At 40.9% G+C, this 17193-nt stretch overlaps 1 protein-coding gene across 5 annotated transcripts; it reads left to right on the top strand.

Moving 5' to 3' along the window:
* Positions 1-900: 900 nt before the first annotated feature.
* Positions 901-17101, top strand: plekha4 (pleckstrin homology domain containing A4). Of its 5 annotated transcripts, none has more exons than XM_084342692.1 (24): positions 901-1166; positions 4321-4390; positions 5333-5431; positions 5543-5615; positions 5715-5815; positions 6816-6934; positions 7035-7247; positions 7356-7656; positions 8321-8380; positions 8614-8766; positions 9465-9524; positions 10095-10175; positions 10408-10560; positions 10693-10791; positions 11009-11117; positions 11343-11416; positions 11718-11822; positions 11913-12003; positions 12222-12277; positions 12805-12939; positions 13024-13425; positions 13588-13709; positions 13827-13936; positions 14857-17101. In XM_084342692.1, exons 1-24 carry the CDS (start codon positions 1126-1128, stop codon positions 16029-16031), a joined length of 4002 nt encoding a protein of 1333 aa, XP_084198818.1. In that variant the 5' UTR covers positions 901-1125; the 3' UTR covers positions 16032-17101. The 5 variants fall into 5 exon arrangements, with proteins under 5 accessions (XP_084198818.1, XP_084198817.1, XP_084198821.1 ...); XM_084342691.1 differs by having other exon boundaries at positions 13024-13431; XM_084342695.1 differs by having other exon boundaries at positions 13024-13431; positions 13832-13936; positions 14857-14993.
* The last annotated feature ends 92 nt before the right edge of the window (positions 17102-17193 follow it).

Genomic DNA, 17193 nt, shown 5'->3' with positions numbered 1-17193 from the left:
TTATATAAAAAAGACATAAAAATTTGAACGGGGATTGAAAATTAATGGAAAATAAAGCCACTTGATAAAAATTTGTAAAAATAAGAGGAAGATGCATTTAAACAGGGGCAATATGACATAATTAATGTTAGTTAAGATGGAGCATGAGAGCTACTTTCTAATAATATTGAAAAGAAGATTAAAAAAATAGAAATGATAAAATAAAGTTGGAAATAGCATACATACACTGTAAAATCTGACAGTGATCTTACTTTTAAAAAAAATGAGGATAACGATTGTCTCAAAATTACCAAGTAACATAAATTAATAATTGTAAGTTTTAGCTATTACAACTTAAATTTTATAGTCTTCTTGTTAATTCTGAGGTAATTCTGAAGACTTTTGTGATGTGAGGTCAGTGTAGAATGCATACAGTCAAGTAAATTTAAGATTTTTATCTTAACTATAGATTTGTGTGTAATATCCTATAAAGACGTGTGTTTTTTTTCAAGCCAATCCTTGTTTGTTTTTTCTCTGTTTTCCACAAATTCTGTTTATCTGTTTGTAAGTGCAACAAAACCTTTAAGCCTTTGCACACAGATGTCAGAGTGCACCCTTCATACTCTGAATGTTTAGGCCTGTATATAGGGTGATAATTCAAGACCGGCATCCAAATCTTTAATTGTCTTTAAGCTAGATCCAGATATCTGAGAATTGAAATTCAAATAATGTAAAGGGCAGAGTCGAAGAATGAGATAACAGCTGTTTTATGTAAATTCCTCAGTTACAAACCCACACTCAGCAAAAGACAGAGAGGCTGTCAAGGGCAGGGTGAGAGGGAGGGACGCTGAAGAAGAAGAAGAAGAAGAAGGGGGGAGAGAGAAAGAAGGGGCTCACAGAGAGTGCACTGTTAGAGGACAGAAAAGCAGCCCTAGTGTTAACAGCCAGCGTAGGTAGATCACCGGACAAACACCGCCGCTGCTGCAAGTCAGAGCGGAGGGAAGAAGTGAGAGATTCACACTTTACGAGGAGAGAAAAAGGAGTGTGGCGGGAGAGTGTTGTGACTATTTGGGCAACAGGAGCTGGTGGTAGCCAGGAAGAGGGCAGCCAAGCCTGAGGAGATGCTGTGAGGAAAGGTGCCAAGTGATGGAGCTTGATGCAGCCAGCAGGCGGGCGCAATTAGTCAGGTACAGCAATATGGCATTTATTATGATTTATGTCTCATTCAATCCTGAGCTGTGTTTAAAAAAAGAAAGTGCAGCAGGAAGATATTTCAGTATTGCTTTGTTAATCCTGTTTTTCCTTTCATTTGATAAGTTAATGGCAATTTTCCAGCTTGTTATAAAGTGAACAAAAAGACTTCTGTTGCTCAAGGTTACAGCAGATGTGATGTATTAACTGTGGCTGAACTATCACAGGCCCGCAGGGGAACTTTTTCTCAGCTTTGCCAAGCTGTGATATCTCAGCTGAGCAACTTGTTTGCCTCCCATTGCCCAATTTTATTGTCTAGAACTTTATGAAATATGCTGCGTACAATCATCCAGTATCCTTATTAGGCAATCTTCTTAGACAGTCCAATTTATAGTTGTGTCAGTGACCTACGTCACTACTTTACTTATCAAGGTCAAACGTATAGTAATGATTTTGTTGTATTCAAAGACATGAGGATGTAGGAGACATGCAAATGTTTTGGTTCAAGGAGCAGAGGAATATTTTGCGGGCCAATGTATTCAACATGCTCTGCGTCTAACTTCACATGATGCTTCAGAGTCCTCGGGCACCACAAAGCGCACTCTGTGTGGTACACAGACCCACCGTTTGTCCTCCCCTCCATCCCTCTTTAGCATTTTAAGTCTTCTCCTCCCCTAGCGAGTGACCCCAGCTGATAAAGGAGGAGATTTTCCAAATATTTCACGACACCCACGTAACCCCCAGCGGCTAAGAGGTTGTTAGTCTCTGCTCTCATCTCTCACAAAGACTTGGCTGTTTGTTTCTGTTTACTCCGTGTCTCACTTGGAGAGCATTGTGGTTGATACTGTGTGAGATTGCGGCAGCTAAGCCTTGTCGAACCCTCTGGGTCACCCACGAGTGCTTGTGGATTCACAGTGTGAGAAGTTTCTCATGAAATCTCAAGTTCATCTGTTCTGCTGTTTCACGAAGGTCAACAAAAAATGTATTCGGCTTAGATGAGCTGTTAAATGAAGCTTTGACTAAAAGCAGCTACAGCAGGTGTAACTTGAAATAGCTGAGAATCAGCTTTAACATCTCAATAAGCATCGTTTTCAGTCATCAAGTAGGTTTATAGATGAAGTGACTACATCATTAAACAAGACATACATACATACATACATACATAAATTGCAAATACACCTCATGAAAATATGTACATAAAGTTCAGCATAAGTATATAGGGATATAGACCTATGGATTTATTTTAGTATTATTCAAAAAAACAGAAAATATAAAGTCTACATATAGCAAGAAGTTTTGGCTTTATTATAAGTTAATATATTTGAGTAACACAAATAAAGTGGTACTTTATTTATATACAGTAGTTGTACTGCACTAGTACAACTATATAAAGTAATTGTATATAGAAAATACAAATTTAAATTTAAGAAATACTTTGCTAAAGGCATACATACTGAACCAAATAAGTAACAAAGTAGACTAGATTAAATTAGGGATTTAAAGGAGACATATTACACTCATTTTCATTTTCAGGTTCAGATTTGTATTTTTGGTTACTACTAGAATAGCTTTACATGCTTTAATGCTCAAAAAACACATCCGTTTTCTCATTCCACCTCTGTCTGAAATGCTCTGTTTTAGCTCCTGTCTCTTTAAGGCCCCCTCCTCCTGAATACACAGTCTGCTCTGATTGGTCAGCTCACACATGCCTGAGCCAGCACCGCTAACAACAACAGAGCAGCTGTACCAAATCCATTTTTACATGCCAAATGAGCCACTAGGCATAAATAATGCAAATTTGTGACATGGTGACATAGTGTGATGTCACAAAGTCACGGAATGAAAGGCGAGACTACTAATGAGGTGTTTCAGGAGCGGTGTTTTCTGTGGGAGAGAGGAGCTGTTGGTGCGCACTTTGACCATTTCTTCAATCCTTCAAATGTTTGTTGTAGTTCATAAGGAAAATTGTAGTATATGTAGTACTAAAGGGTGGTAAGTAGGCTACTTATTAAGACATAAAAATAAGTAATTTAAGACGAGAGATAATATGCAATTTCTCATACGTCTTTATAAAGACCAGGCAAAGCAATAAAGAAAAAATGTAATATACTACACAACTATAATGTTTGCCTGGAATCTGAGTATAAAGTGTAGTTAACTGATAAAAATGTGGGTTATAACTGAATAACATATACAAATTTTCCATATAATAATGCAGAAATAAAGTATAGTATAAAACAAATGCGTAGTGGGTTGTACAGTAGTAGCAGGTGCACTGAACATGCTACCATGTGACCTGATGTACTTGAAGCAAATATGCTGATAACCGTCACGTGCCGGAAGAGACAGCATGACAGCCCAAACCTGTGACACAGTAAACTCCACCCCTCCCTACACATGTTCCTTCGACATGCCACTTTATTTCCCTGCTCCACACTCTTTTATCTCGGCTTTCTGTCCTCCGTCATCCATGCTGCGGTTCAGCAGTTTGGGACGCATTCCAAATCCCTCTCAGTCTCTCATACCAGCCCGTCCCTGCTGCCAGATTGGTTTTCACACTGTCCCGGGCCCCTCCCTGCCACCACGGCGACGCAGCTGTCACCTGTCAGTTTCATGGTGGGGATGCACACCGGCCTGTTATGGCTCAGAATAGACTTGTGGGAGAGTTTTTCGCTTGAAAGTGGGAGAGCGCAACACCAAGTCTCCGAGAGGATGAACAGTTGAGCAGGAAAAAATCTCAACTATATGGGAATGTGGCATATGTGTGCTCGGAGGTTACAGGGGGCTGTTCATGGGAGTGACTGACTGCTTCTACAGAGGGGGACTCTGGGTCAGACTGTATTGGTAAGGCCTCATGTCTTAGCCTCGCAGCCGGTTCATTCAAAAGTGTTGTTCAGCTGTGTGTGGATCTTTGTCTTATGCGATTACTATTCAGATATTTTGTGTATTTTTGTGTGTGTGTACCATTAAGTTAATATGACCTTGAATGCAGCACTACTTCTTTGTTATACACACACCTGTATATATGAAATACTCTGGTTAAAGTTAGGTAAAGTTAGATGATCCAGCTCTGACATTTCTAAAATCATTCTATGACTGTTATCTGACTGTTTATATATATATATATATATATTTCTGCTTCTCCTGCAGAATGGATGACCAGGACAGAGTAAGCCAAGCGTCCAGCGTGGCCACCATTTCCTACATCCCTGTCATAAAGGTTTTTGCATCTTCTATCTTGCCATTATGTGCACACGTCAACAGCTAACTGTGACCTTTTAACTTAACAAACCCAGCTAAGCAGATGGGCAAACGCCTTAATTTAAGTGTATAGTCATGCCACACATTGTTGGAAAGCTTAGCTTCCTGTGATTATATTCATGCAAACCATTTCAGGATAAAACCACATTAACAAGGTGCAATCAACAAACAAACAAGCTAACAAACAATCATGAACAACAAAGTTTTGCCAGCTCACCGATAAAGTTTCTTGGTTTTTCATTCGTGCATCTTACTCTAACGATGTTGTGTTTTTTATTCCCAAATGTCCACTAGATTCGTTTCAGCAACTGAGTTCAAAACACAGTATTCCATGATTAAATGCCTAAAACTGCAATTGCAGATGCTTTTTCAAATGTTTTTTAACTATAACAAAAAAGACTGGGATGGGAAACATGTCTTAAGTGATATTGTTCTCTCATTTGAACGTGGACCATGTTAGACTATATGATGTGGACCCATTGTGTTTCCAGCTAATAGGGGCAGTTATAGGTCATCTGTAGGTTTATTATTGCATTAATACATTCAGGTGAAATAGGTAATATAAATAAAGATTTAGATTAAAGGTGCTATTTGTAAGAAAAATTGATTTTTGAGTCTCATTCCCAACTCATCAAAATCAAAATCAAAAATCAACTTTTCTTACAAATAGCACCTTTAATGCCAGAATCACTAACAACTACAGAGCTTCTGACTATTTTGGGGAAAAAGCTTAGAACCTTTCAAAAGAGCCCAACACCACACCGGTACTCCAAATGATTCAACAACAGCTTTGTACTTTGGGCTTGACTGGGATAGGCGTTTAGGAAAATTTGACATACATTTTTCAGGAATAAGAACATAATATTGCATACTAATATATTGTTCTCTCTTCTGGTAACAGGAAGGTGATGGAAGGGTGCAAGCATTTGGGAAAAGATGTCAGGCCGCAAGGAGAGACCCCAACTGCCCTGTGGTCATCAGAGGATGGCTCAACAAAAAAGTAATTTTCCAAACATGGCCTACTTAACATTTTAAACGTCATCATTGTGTGTAAAAGCGTGTGTGACTGACTCAAGCAAAGAGAATCCCCTAATTAATCTTCATCTTGCAGGACAGCTCTGGCTTGAAGCTGTGGAAGAGACGATGGTTCGTCCTCTCCAACTACTGTCTGTTTTATTATAAAGGTACACAGCTCGGAGCCCAGCACTTTGCCTTGCCTGTGCAGCGATTGTACAACAACGCGTCTGTTCTTTTGTTAACTTCTTTTCTGTCCCTCCGAACAGACAGTAGAGAAGAATCGGTGCTGGGCAGCATCCCACTGCCGAGCTACAAGATCCTCTTCTGCACGCCACGAGAATGCAAGAACAGGAAGTTCACCTTCAAGGTATTGTTATTTGGTTACTCATTCAGTGTAAGGAGAAAAATATTAATCATAACAAGCTCTAGTTAAAGTATCTATATGTTTACATATTAAGGTTGTTGTTGACCTACAAAGTAAGCTTTCGCATAAGTATATTTTAACTCCTCTGAACACACCAAAGGCTCCAAGTAGGCCAAGTTAAAATTATGGTTCTTGTGGAACGTCTGTGTTGTTCTGGAAGCCAGTCTTCAGAAATCATCCATTTCTAAAATAACTTTGGCTCCTGTTGCTCTCTGTTAGCAGAGCAGAGAGCCACTGAGACGAGGCACTCGAGAACGTGCATGCGATCAGTCATTTCAATGCAAACACAATTCATGGTTTCTGCATCACAAATGTGAGGATTTGTTTTGTCTTTTGATTATTTTTCATTTATTTTTAATATATTTGAGTTTTTGAGTAGACTGTTGGTCGGACAAAACAAGCAGTGTGAACATGTCACTTTGGCTCCTGGGTTAATGTGTGGCTATTCATCAGTATTTTCTGAATTTCAATTGATCCATTAATCAAGAAAATAATCAGCAGATTAATTCATAATTAAAGTATTTTTTATTACAGTTTTATACAAAATAGTTTAAAATTTGCAGTAAATTTCTGCTTTTATATTAATGAATGAATAATTATGATGTAATCACGTAATAGATAATAGTATAACAGACACATGGGACATTTTACTGCACAGAGTACTTTTACTTTGATTCTTCAATCACATTTCCCAGGATGTACTTAGATATTTTTACTTATTAACATTTTCTACTATAACCAAAGTCGTTTTACAGTGTAGTAATAGTATTTTCACTTAATAAAAGGATCTGAACACTGGTTAATATGATGTATATAACTTATGTACATCAACAAAAAACATGATTTTTCCTGTTCGAGCTACAGCGCATTTGCAAACAAATCCAAGACTATTGCTCCTGTATGAGGGGAATAATGACATTGTGAATAATCTGCGTAAAACTAGGTGGTGCACCAGGGAATGCGCTCTTATTTCTTCAGTGCCGACACTCAGGAGGATATGCTGGGTTGGGTCCGAGCTCTCAGTCAGTCTGCTGCGATGGAGTCCGACAGCTCTCTGCACAGGTAAAGCACTGTTCACCGTGAGGTCTTATACGCTGAATATCAAACATCTTACATGACTGCACTCGATGACCCTTTTTTGCTGCATCTCTGATCATTTCAGGCGTTGTTCCAGTTATCAGGATTTCACACAGATAGGTGGCAGCACTGAATCAATGGACTTCCCTAAACCCCCGTCTGATGGAGAGGATCCCTCCCAAAAGCACAGACACATCAGCAGGACTCTGAGTGAACCGAGTCAGCTCACTGGTGGGAGGATGGGGACGTCGCAGTCAGAGCACAGGGGGAGGCGGAGTATGCGTCAGAGAAACAGCAGGTTGTCAAGGCACATACTGTATTTAAATCCCAGTGGTTTACTTAAAGAGAAAAATGATGTGAGAAAGGTCCCAGCTTTAGCATTCTGCTCTGTTTTCTCTTCAAACAGAACACCCAGCCCTCCTGATTACAGCAGAAGAAGAGTCTGTGGTCCGAACCAAGAGGAAGATTATTTTCCTGGACAAAACACACCACCCACTCAAACAGACATGATGGGAACGAGTTCTCTGACCTCAAGAGGTCAGCTGGGATCACGACCTCACACACCGGTGGGAAGGGTTGACATACGACCCCATGATGAGTCGTTCATGGTGCCGCAGACGCTGTTCTACGCACCTGCCTCTCCTAAGCTGGAGTTCAAATCCACTCCCACCACTCCCGTCGCAGAGAGGTGGCAGAACTTGAGCAAGGTCAGGGCGTGTTTGGTTAATGTTGATCATTAAACATACATCAGTCGCCTGAGTTCATTATGTAGTACAAGAGCTAATATCTTAGTAAACTCACTTCACTATACACACTATAACTTCCAGGTAAATGCCAGCTGGTAAGTCAAGGACTGAGGAAGGAAGTTGGGGAACGTGACTAAAACAAACAAACAAACAAAAACATTAAAACATCAAAACATTACCTCGTTTTTAAACCTGATTTTTACCCGAGTCACCTCAGATAGAATTTCATCTGCAGTGATGGCTGTTAAACATTGAAGACAGCAACTCCCATGATCCTCCGCTTCTGCACAACATCATCAAGCTACATCTTTTGTTTTCATTGTTTCGATTGAGAGACTCAAACTGAGGGTTTCAGGTGCATTTGTTGAAATTTACCTATGCTTTAAAAGGAAAAATCAAGAAAAAGATGCTTTTAAGTTGCATTGTGGGAAATTAAGTATCCAGTGTTTTGGGCACTTGTGTCATACTAGAGACTAAAAGTCAATATACCTCGGCTTCTGCTGCTTTAATTTTGATCATTGTTGTTTTTGTAACATGTCTCTTGAGTCTCCAACTTTATGGAAGTACATTTATTAAATACTTCACTTACCTCTTTAACAAACCTTCTGTTTTTCTTTGTTTACAGCCTACACCTACATATGGCTCTGTCCATCATATCTCAAGTGGGAGAAGACCTTTAGGAAAGGTGATTATAGCATGAAAATACATCTAAAGCAAAACATACAGACCAGTGTGCAGCACATCACACTAACTGTGAAGTAAAGTAACAACATCTGATTGTTGCTGAGTAAGAATTGTTGCAGCAGATTATTGAAATCACTAATAAGGTGGGTTTTATTCGGTATAGTAGCACAGTATGTTTTATATAATGCCATGTGTTGTCTGTTCTTTTCATATACATGCTGTCTCTTCCTTCAGAGCTACTCCACAGGGGCACAAGCAGACTTACTGCCCCCTTTGCCCCCCTCATCGAGAGCAGCACATGCTCCCCACCCCCCACACCACCACCACCACCACCATCATCACCATCACCGCAGCAATTTATCTGTTTGTGTGCTACCGCCAGCTATGGTACAGCCAGCCCTGCTGCGCTCTGTGTTCTTATTGTGTCTTGTTGTGCGGTACAACTTGAAAACTGTGTTGTGTTGTTTGTATATGTGTGTTTCCTCAAAATGTTGTCTGTGTGGTGGTGTCAGAGATTGGACTCTACATTTGATGACTTTGAGCGTCTATGTATGTGACATTGTCCCACATTGTGTTTGTTGTATGTCCATGTCACTGTACTGTATTGTCACTAATGCTTATTGTGTGACTAATAAATCATGTTGTGCTCATTGTTTGTATTGTGTTTAATTGTGGTTATATTTGTCTGTTTTGTCTAATTGTGATCTTTTTGTTGAATTCTGATGAGTTCTGCAATGATTATGCTTCTTAAAATGAAGCAGCTGTTTGCAAGGTTATACATGTATCTTATGATACATACTGATGAATTTTTTTAATCAAATTCATGACCAAGCTCGTAGTACATGGCTGTGGCCTCTGTGTGTCTCTTGTGAAGCTTGTGCTGTAGCTCAGTCTTAATATTCAAGTATTAAGATTGAAGCATTCAGTCATTAACCTACATAAAATACACTCAAATATGTATTAAGCAAAAGGTATTTCATAGAAACGTTTTGTTAAAATCTGATGAACAGGGAGAAGAAATATCAAAAACAGTGTTTTTAAACAAGTACTAATATTAACAAAATTATAACCTTGATGCATTTCAGGCCCCAAAGCCTGACCCAAGGGAAGCCCCAGCGATCAGACCTCTTGAGAGTGATGCAGATGTGAGTATTTTATGTTGCCATACAACATTTAAAGGTCCCATATTGCAGAAAGTCTTATTTGATTTTAAAGCAGGTTTTGGTGACATATATTAATATTGTGAAAGTGATGAAATGCTCAATCCACGGACAAAAGCGCACAGCCCGTATTCAGAAACTGTGCCTTTAAACAAGCTAACAGGACTTCCGTAAGGTTGTGATGTCACATCTTTACGGTCACCGCCCTCAGCCATGCTCCCAGCAGGGACTGGGTTGAAAAAACACCAGCAGAACTGATGCAGAAGCACGTTGGCTGTGCCTGCTCAGGCCTGTGAGAGCTGACCAATCAGAGCAGACAGGGGCTTTAAAGAGACAGGCACTAAAACTGAGACATGGTGAATAGAGGAGCTGCAGCAATGTGACAGGCTGAGAAAAATAATGTGGTTTTTGAATATTAAAGCATGTAAACATTTTAAGTCGACACCCAAAACAATATGGGACCTTTGACTGTCGCTGCAGGTATTTGTCATTTCATTCTACTGTATGTCTCTCGCTGAGTAGACACGGGTTAACATTTTGATTTTCCCTCTTCAGGTTGTGTTGACGAGGTTGTGTGGGTGTGACAAGCTGCTACAGTCTCTGTCTTTGGAGCTGGCTCAGCTACAAATGGATAAGGTCAGTTATCACCCTATAAGCTATTCAGACAAGTCATGATAATTAGATATATTTTATGAAGGCTAATACACTGGATATATAGGTAAGCTGATGGTTTGCTGTACAAAACAAACACCTCGAGAGCTCAGCTCAAGAGGTTTGGGCATTCTAAAATGACTCATTTCTAGTCCTTTATTTTCCTATATTGTGACTCTGAATAAAAATAACAATGACTTTTTTCCCTGTTTTGCAGGACAGCGTCCATTGTGCATTAGAGGTGTCCAGGCTGCAGCTGGAGGAGTGGAAAAGTCAGGGCCCCAGGGCCCAAGAAGAAGCACTGACCCAGAAGGCTTTGCTCCAGGAGGATCTGGTCACAATCAGGGCCAGAATGTGTGATGTATCACTGGTGTGTAATAATCCAGAGGACAGTGAACCAGAAAGAGACAAACAATGGCACAGCATGCGTTATTTATTTCTACGTCATTAATCATCAAACAGCAGAAATGAGAGGTTTAACTTGTAAATACACTTTTTTCAGGAAATGGAGAGGGTGTGGTGTCAGTATGAGAGAATGGAGAGTGAGCTGTCGGTTATCCGTTCACACCTTCAGCACATCTGTAACTTTGGAGTGCCACAGGTATTTGTACGCTACACACTGGATAGTTTTTGACTAATATATTAAGCTTGGTTAACATATGTGTACAGCATCTGCTGCCACATCTCTCATTCTCACCCTTAATTAGAAATAAACATTTCAAAATCATTTGTTTGAGGTCCAACTATTAGACCTTTCAGGAGACCTTTCTCTCTACAAATCATTCAGTCTTGTGTCTGAAGAGATGTGTTTTTATCAGGAGCAGTCTCAGGCTCAGAGAGAGCTGTGGATGATGGAGGACATCATGGCCGGACTAAAGATCAACAGGGATCACTTCCGCTTCCTGTTGGGACTACAAAGGCACCACAGTAAGCATCATTATCACAGTTACTACAGTATATCCAGTCATGTATTACCACCAAAAAATGTATGTGCCTTCACCTGAAATGACAAATTTAAAGGACTGGACGGTGTCTTGTTAACATTTGAGGCTGCCAATGGGTTAAGTTGCCTGCTTCATCTTGATTGTGCACATAAAACCTGACAATAGACTATCAGTGTCAACACTGTGACCTTTACCGTCTCCCCCTCAGTGTTCCAGTCAACATCTCCACATCCTGGATCTCCTGGCTCTCCCACAGAGAGGCTGCAGAGTGGACTGCCAATGGTACGACTCCTGTCCATCGTCCCTTTGTCCCTAACCCCCCGGCGTCTGCCCTCTGCTTATGAATAAACAATGGGGGTGTTGTCCACTCTAAACATTTCTAAACTTATCCTTTAATTTCTACAACATAGACTTAATAACTGCTAGTTTATTCGGGTGATGGTAACGTCTTTGACTGCTGGTATGACCAGGTGTGTTGTCTATCATGTCAAGGATCAATGCTACATCTCTAAAATATGTTGATACACGCAGTATCAGTATGTTTTTCAATTAAAAAGAATATTTGAAAAAAATATCCCTGCAGGATATCGAACAGGAGCCACCAGTTCGCCCTCCGTTACCCCAGGAGCTACAGGAAAGTCACCACAGCAGGGATCACAGCCATGGCTGGACAGAGTCACCATATGAGGTATGAAATATGGACAAACGTCATCACGTTTGTTTGTTTTGTTTGTTTGTTTGTTTGTTTGTTCATTTTTTTTCTCTGCTGACGTTTCAGGGAATCTACAGCCACACTGTTGATCCTGTGCAGAGGAGAGGAAACAGCCAGCCTAACCTCCTTAATGTGAAGGCACAGAAAGACACATTTGGTTAGCAATCCGTGTAAAAAGTGTTATTAATTCAACGGCCTGTAGATTAATATTTTCTGACACATCTAATATTAAACAGCTTTAATAGGTTAGTTTTTCAGTCCCAAGTGGCTTTTTGTTTTGTCCTCCACCCTCGTATTTCCTAAATCTCTTTCTTCCTGTCACCCTCTCCTCCCACCACCCCCTATCCTTCTCCTCTATTTTCATTTCATCTTTAGAAGCTCAGCCTGCTTCAAAGTGGATCCCCCCAGACACGACAAACCAATCTACCAAGGTCTGATTCTTCATAATTTCCCAGTTTCCTGGTTACCTATATTTGGATGTATGCAAAGTGCTCCAAAACGCTCCCAATATAGAAGCAGTCGAAGCTGATTTTTCCCTCATTGCAATCACAGCCAAATTCCAATTCTTTGATTCTCTCATCTTCCTTGCAATTAGGGCATGTTGCAGTGCCCATTTGGGGCGACAGGGGGAGGCAGAGGCTCGTGTCTCAGTGTAGTAGCTCAGTGTTCTCCCTTCTGCCACCCAACCCCCCTTTCCTCACATGCTCACACACACATATATAAATATATATATATATACATTATATATACAAACATACAGATGCAGGTAGCCACTCATGCACGAACACACTTCTGCACAAACGATTGCAAACACACGCATCTATTTCTTTATTTAACCGTGTTTTTTCATATGCAAATCATGGATTCTGGCTCTTGCTCTACCTTCTTTTAGATGAGCGTTGCTGAGGTGCAGAGTTCATGCATGACTCATATTCTAAACAGCCTATATCTTCTCTAGAAAATGAAGATGAGTGAAGAAGAGCAGATTGAGCGGATGAGGAGGAATCAGGAGAGGTTGACTAACAGGAAGAAACCCCCCATTTCTGCTCCAGGTGCCCAAACCCAGAGTCAAGGTTCAGACACAAGAGAGGAGGTCTGTCAGATCATTCATCAGTATAACAGAATGAATCACTACATTATGTTATGTGCATACATTTATCAGTTTATCTTTCCTCAGGCCCCCTTTCCTCTAAGGGTGACACGAGTTGTTACAGCCGTGCTGCCGTCGTCTCTCGTGGCCAGACGGGTTTCTGTCGAGGATCCCCCGCCAGAGCTCGACAACCCTCTGCCCGAGCAGATCCAGCCTGACACGCAGCAAAGATTGGCTGAGCAGAGTAAAAAAATGTTGAACAAGCCACCCAGGCGTCTGTTGCTTGAGAGTCCTGATCAAAACCGGTCCTCTGCAGAGATGCACCAGGATCAGCCCGTTAAAAGGACAAGCAGACAGCAGAAGCTTCAGGGAGTGTTGAGGTCCAGGAAGGAGTTAAGGTCAGAAGGGAGCAGAGCCGAGTCTACAGAGAGCTCAAGGAATCAAGTTGGAGACCAAGCAGGTGTAGGAAATGGAAGTGCAAGCTCAGATGTAAGGGTAAGAAAGAAATCAAAAACTCCAGAAATATGTTACCATACCCTAAATGTTCTTGTCCATTATAGTTGATATCATTGCATTGATATAGTTATCCTTTAAGCTACTGTAAGGTCATTGTGGCGTAGAGTGAATCCTAACGTGAAACTGTTTGAACAGGCGGAGGAACAGCCCTCTGCCCTCCCGAACCCTGACACAGACTCTGACCTGCTTTTGACCCCCGAGCAGCGAGAGGCCAAACTGCGGCGTGTGGAACGAATACGGGAGAGAGTCATAAGAAGGTGGGATTTCTTATGCTATTTTGATATTTAACTGTATGCCTATATGCTTTAATTACATGAACGTTTCCACTAATTGCTTGTTTCCATCTATCACCTACCTACCCATCCATCCATCAGCGCAGTCAGAGAGAGAGCTTCTACACACAATCAACTGCCAACCAGCGGGGAGGGGCAGGAAGCTCATCAGGTGGCCCCTGACACAGCTACAAAACAAAGGATGAGATCAGGTGAGTATTTTCCGACACACAACCAATAAACTAAAGATCATAATTAAGGTCAGGTTGTTAACATGAGGCTACAGTTAAATCTGTTTTAATCGCAATCACATATTGAGACTTTTTTGGCTGGACCAAAGCAGATCAGGGCAAGCTCTCCAACCACAAAAGTCCGTCTCTGACTTACTGAGTGATGAAGTCACACGACTGCTCGGTCAAGCGTGAGAGTTTTCCCATTGGCTGTTGCTCTTTCAAAATGAATAAGAGTGAATAGTCTTTATTTATGTCCCTCCTGAGGCTTTTACAGCGAGCTGCGCATAGTCCAAGTGTAAAACCTGCCATGATGTCACCCATTGGTTTGCAGTCTACTATTTTGAAGGCTCATATCTGGCAATATGGCCATAAACATCTTAGTTTACTGGGGCTAGAAGTGACCAAATTTGTAGTTGTGGAGGATACCGATTGATCTGACTGGGAACACACCACGGTAGCAACTAGAGCTACCACTAAAGCATACGCTGCTTTAGAGTCCTTTTTACTCTAAATGGGACTCTAATTGACAAAATGAAGATCATGCTGTATTGAAGAAGACTCGAAACTAACAAAACAGTTTACTAATGTAATAATTCAAGTGAATAGTAGGGTCGTTTTCTCATAAGCCTTCATACAAACAAATGTTTTGCAACCAGTACTGTTGCCCCCTGCTGATAATTAGAAAGAATCCAGGTTTATGACTTTTGTAAGCTCGGTCCATTTTTATACAGTCAATGGGATATTCCTCAATTACGAAGCACACTGACTTTAAGTTTCAACCCAGTATTGTTTTCCCCTGAAAAGCTAGCTTTGACCAGCCATTAGCCAAAAAAAAATCTGCTGTAGTAATAAAAGTATCTGCTGCTTACATCTCAATTGTGCGCTGTTCCTGTTTTCAGATCATGATTCTTACCATGGATATGGAAGCCATGGGGATAACATCAGAAGTCCTGCAGAGCTCCAGCTTTCAAGTGGAACATCTCAGGACGAAGATGAGAGAGATGGGAAAAAATCAAAAAGTCAAGTCAGGTTTGGGAACAAAACACAACACAAGGATCACAGTGGAAGAACAGGGGTTGCCAAAACCAAGATCAGACGTCCAGCTTCACCCTATCACGTCTCATCTATGATGGTCTACCAGAGAGATGGAGGCAAGGGATTCACAAGTTGCAAGGATGGAGTGGAGCAAAAACTTGAAGAAGAGAGTGATTTTTCATCCTCCGATCTGAGAGCAAAGTGGTTCCTTTCCACCAACCAGTGGCAAGGGTTCATACCTCTGCAGCTCCCTGGCATAGACTCGTGCGGTGAGGAGATCTCAGACATCGAGAAACAACCGGCATGCAGTGATGACGTGACCGAGTCCAATGAATTGTCATCAACAGTCAGTGAAAGCTTGGAAAAAATGAAAGAGAACCATTCGCTGTTCTATAAGATTGCATGTGACATTAGTATTTCAGACACAGATATCACAAAGAATGATGGGAATTCAAGTGCCCAAACTTCCTCCAAGTCAGAGGAAGAACTGTTGATCACTGAATCTGAAGCAGCCAATAATACTGAGAGATCTTCCGACCAAGAGAGCAAGGATACTATCCTACTTTTGCCATCAGACGTCAGTGAAAACAGTGTCGATGATAAACTGCAAGACTCAACGTCGGAAACCCAGGACAAAGCAGCGACAAATACCTCAGCCAGTCCATCAAAAGAAGCTTGTGTTCATGAAGAGATCCCTCAAAAAGAATGTGAAGACACCACAAGGCAAGAAGGCCAGACTGAGAAAGTTAGAGAAACCATCCATGGAGCTCCTGCTCAGGATTGCGATCAGGCCCTGGATGAAAATGCAAAAACAAGAGAGGAACACAGTGAGGAGAAAGAATCAGAAGACAGGAAGGTGGACCAAGAGAGATCTAAAGAGCTAAGGAAATGTTTGAGTGAGGAGAGCAAAGAGATGGCCCAAGAACGAGGCAACAACCACTCCAACGCTCCGTCCAGCTCTGTGTTTGAGAGAGGAAGTTTGATGCGGAGTGCCTCTTTTGGGAAGGCGCGGGTTACAGTACTAAGGACAAGTTTGTAGAACAGTGGCGGCTTAAGAAGCTTAAATGGACGAACTTGAGAAGGACAAGAACACAGCTAAGTGATTTATGGTGAAGGAAAATGAAGGACTTGAAGTGACTGAAGGATTTTTGGACCTAACTTCGTATTAGAAATGGTGAAATGGGAACATATGATATAGACCTTGTTCACACAGCAGCCATTTTCCTGCCGTGTTCCAGGTTACAAATTTATAGACGATGGATAGTGAAAATGTGGAGGCACTTTCGGCCATATTTCAAGGTAAAATAACATATTTGATAACTTGTGAGCTGATGTTAGCATTCAACAACTTCCTAGCTAACTAGCTACCAGGGTTTAGACAAATGTCTCCAAGATGTGTGTTGATATTTCTGAATTAGTTTACGCCTTTCCTCCAATAAAAGGAGTACAGTATCAAACAGTAACGTTAGCTAGAACGTGGTTGACTGCTAACGTTAGCTGTTGTCTAATGGCAGCTAATCGGTTATCAAATCTGTTGTTTTACCTTGAAATATAAACCGATGACTCTGGATTTTCACTATACATTGATATTGTAGTTTTAATTAGGTAAAACGATAACGATGTCATATGTTTATAGCCTCCGGCTTGACACCTGGAACCCAGCGGTACAACGTTTGAGCTTCCCACCCTGAGTGTGACGTCAGAGGAAAACGGCGGCAGTGTGAATAAGGTCTATGAAAAATAATAATCGTGTTTGGTAAACTTGAACATTTCCATTATGCATAAATTCATAATATATGTGGTGTGACATGGATGCAGATAAAAGTCTTAAGAAGATTTTCGTGAAAAACAAAAACTATGTATGCAAATATAGCGTTGTTCTTGCAGTTGATGGTAAACACCAAATACCTTACGTACGCACATATAGACGTAGTCAAGTACGTGCCCAGTATCTGAGGTTAACACTTTCATTCCTCTCACAATATGCATCTACCGTAACACAGAAATTACACATGATGGCTGCTTGTGGATGGCAACATAACCCCTGTGATTGTCCCCGTAACAAAATGTGTTTTGTATCTCAATTATCCTGATTAATAAACATGCTGACACAAAAATGGAGACTCCTGCTCCTCATTGGCATGCACAGGATACGGCACATATATTTTCCTCTCTCATACATCTGTGTGTTTTTTCCTTTT

The sequence above is a fragment of the Pagrus pagrus genome (assembly GCF_965226575.1).
Source record: "Pagrus pagrus genome assembly, chromosome: 21".
Lineage (NCBI taxonomy): Eukaryota > Metazoa > Chordata > Actinopteri > Spariformes > Sparidae > Pagrus > Pagrus pagrus.
The sequence above is the reverse complement of the archived record's forward strand: the minus strand, read 5'-3'. Positions and strand labels throughout refer to the sequence as shown.

Coding starts and splice junctions, on each gene's coding strand:
- plekha4 (XM_084342691.1), top strand. CDS start 1,126: ATGGAGCTTGATGCAGCCAGCAGGCGGGCGCAATTAGTCAG. Junction 8,381..8,613: donor GGAGAAGACCTTTAGGAAAG/GTGATTATAGCA, acceptor CTCTTCCTTCAG/AGCTACTCCACAGGGGCACA. Junction 8,767..9,464: donor GTGTGCTACCGCCAGCTATG/GTACAGCCAGCC, acceptor GATGCATTTCAG/GCCCCAAAGCCTGACCCAAG.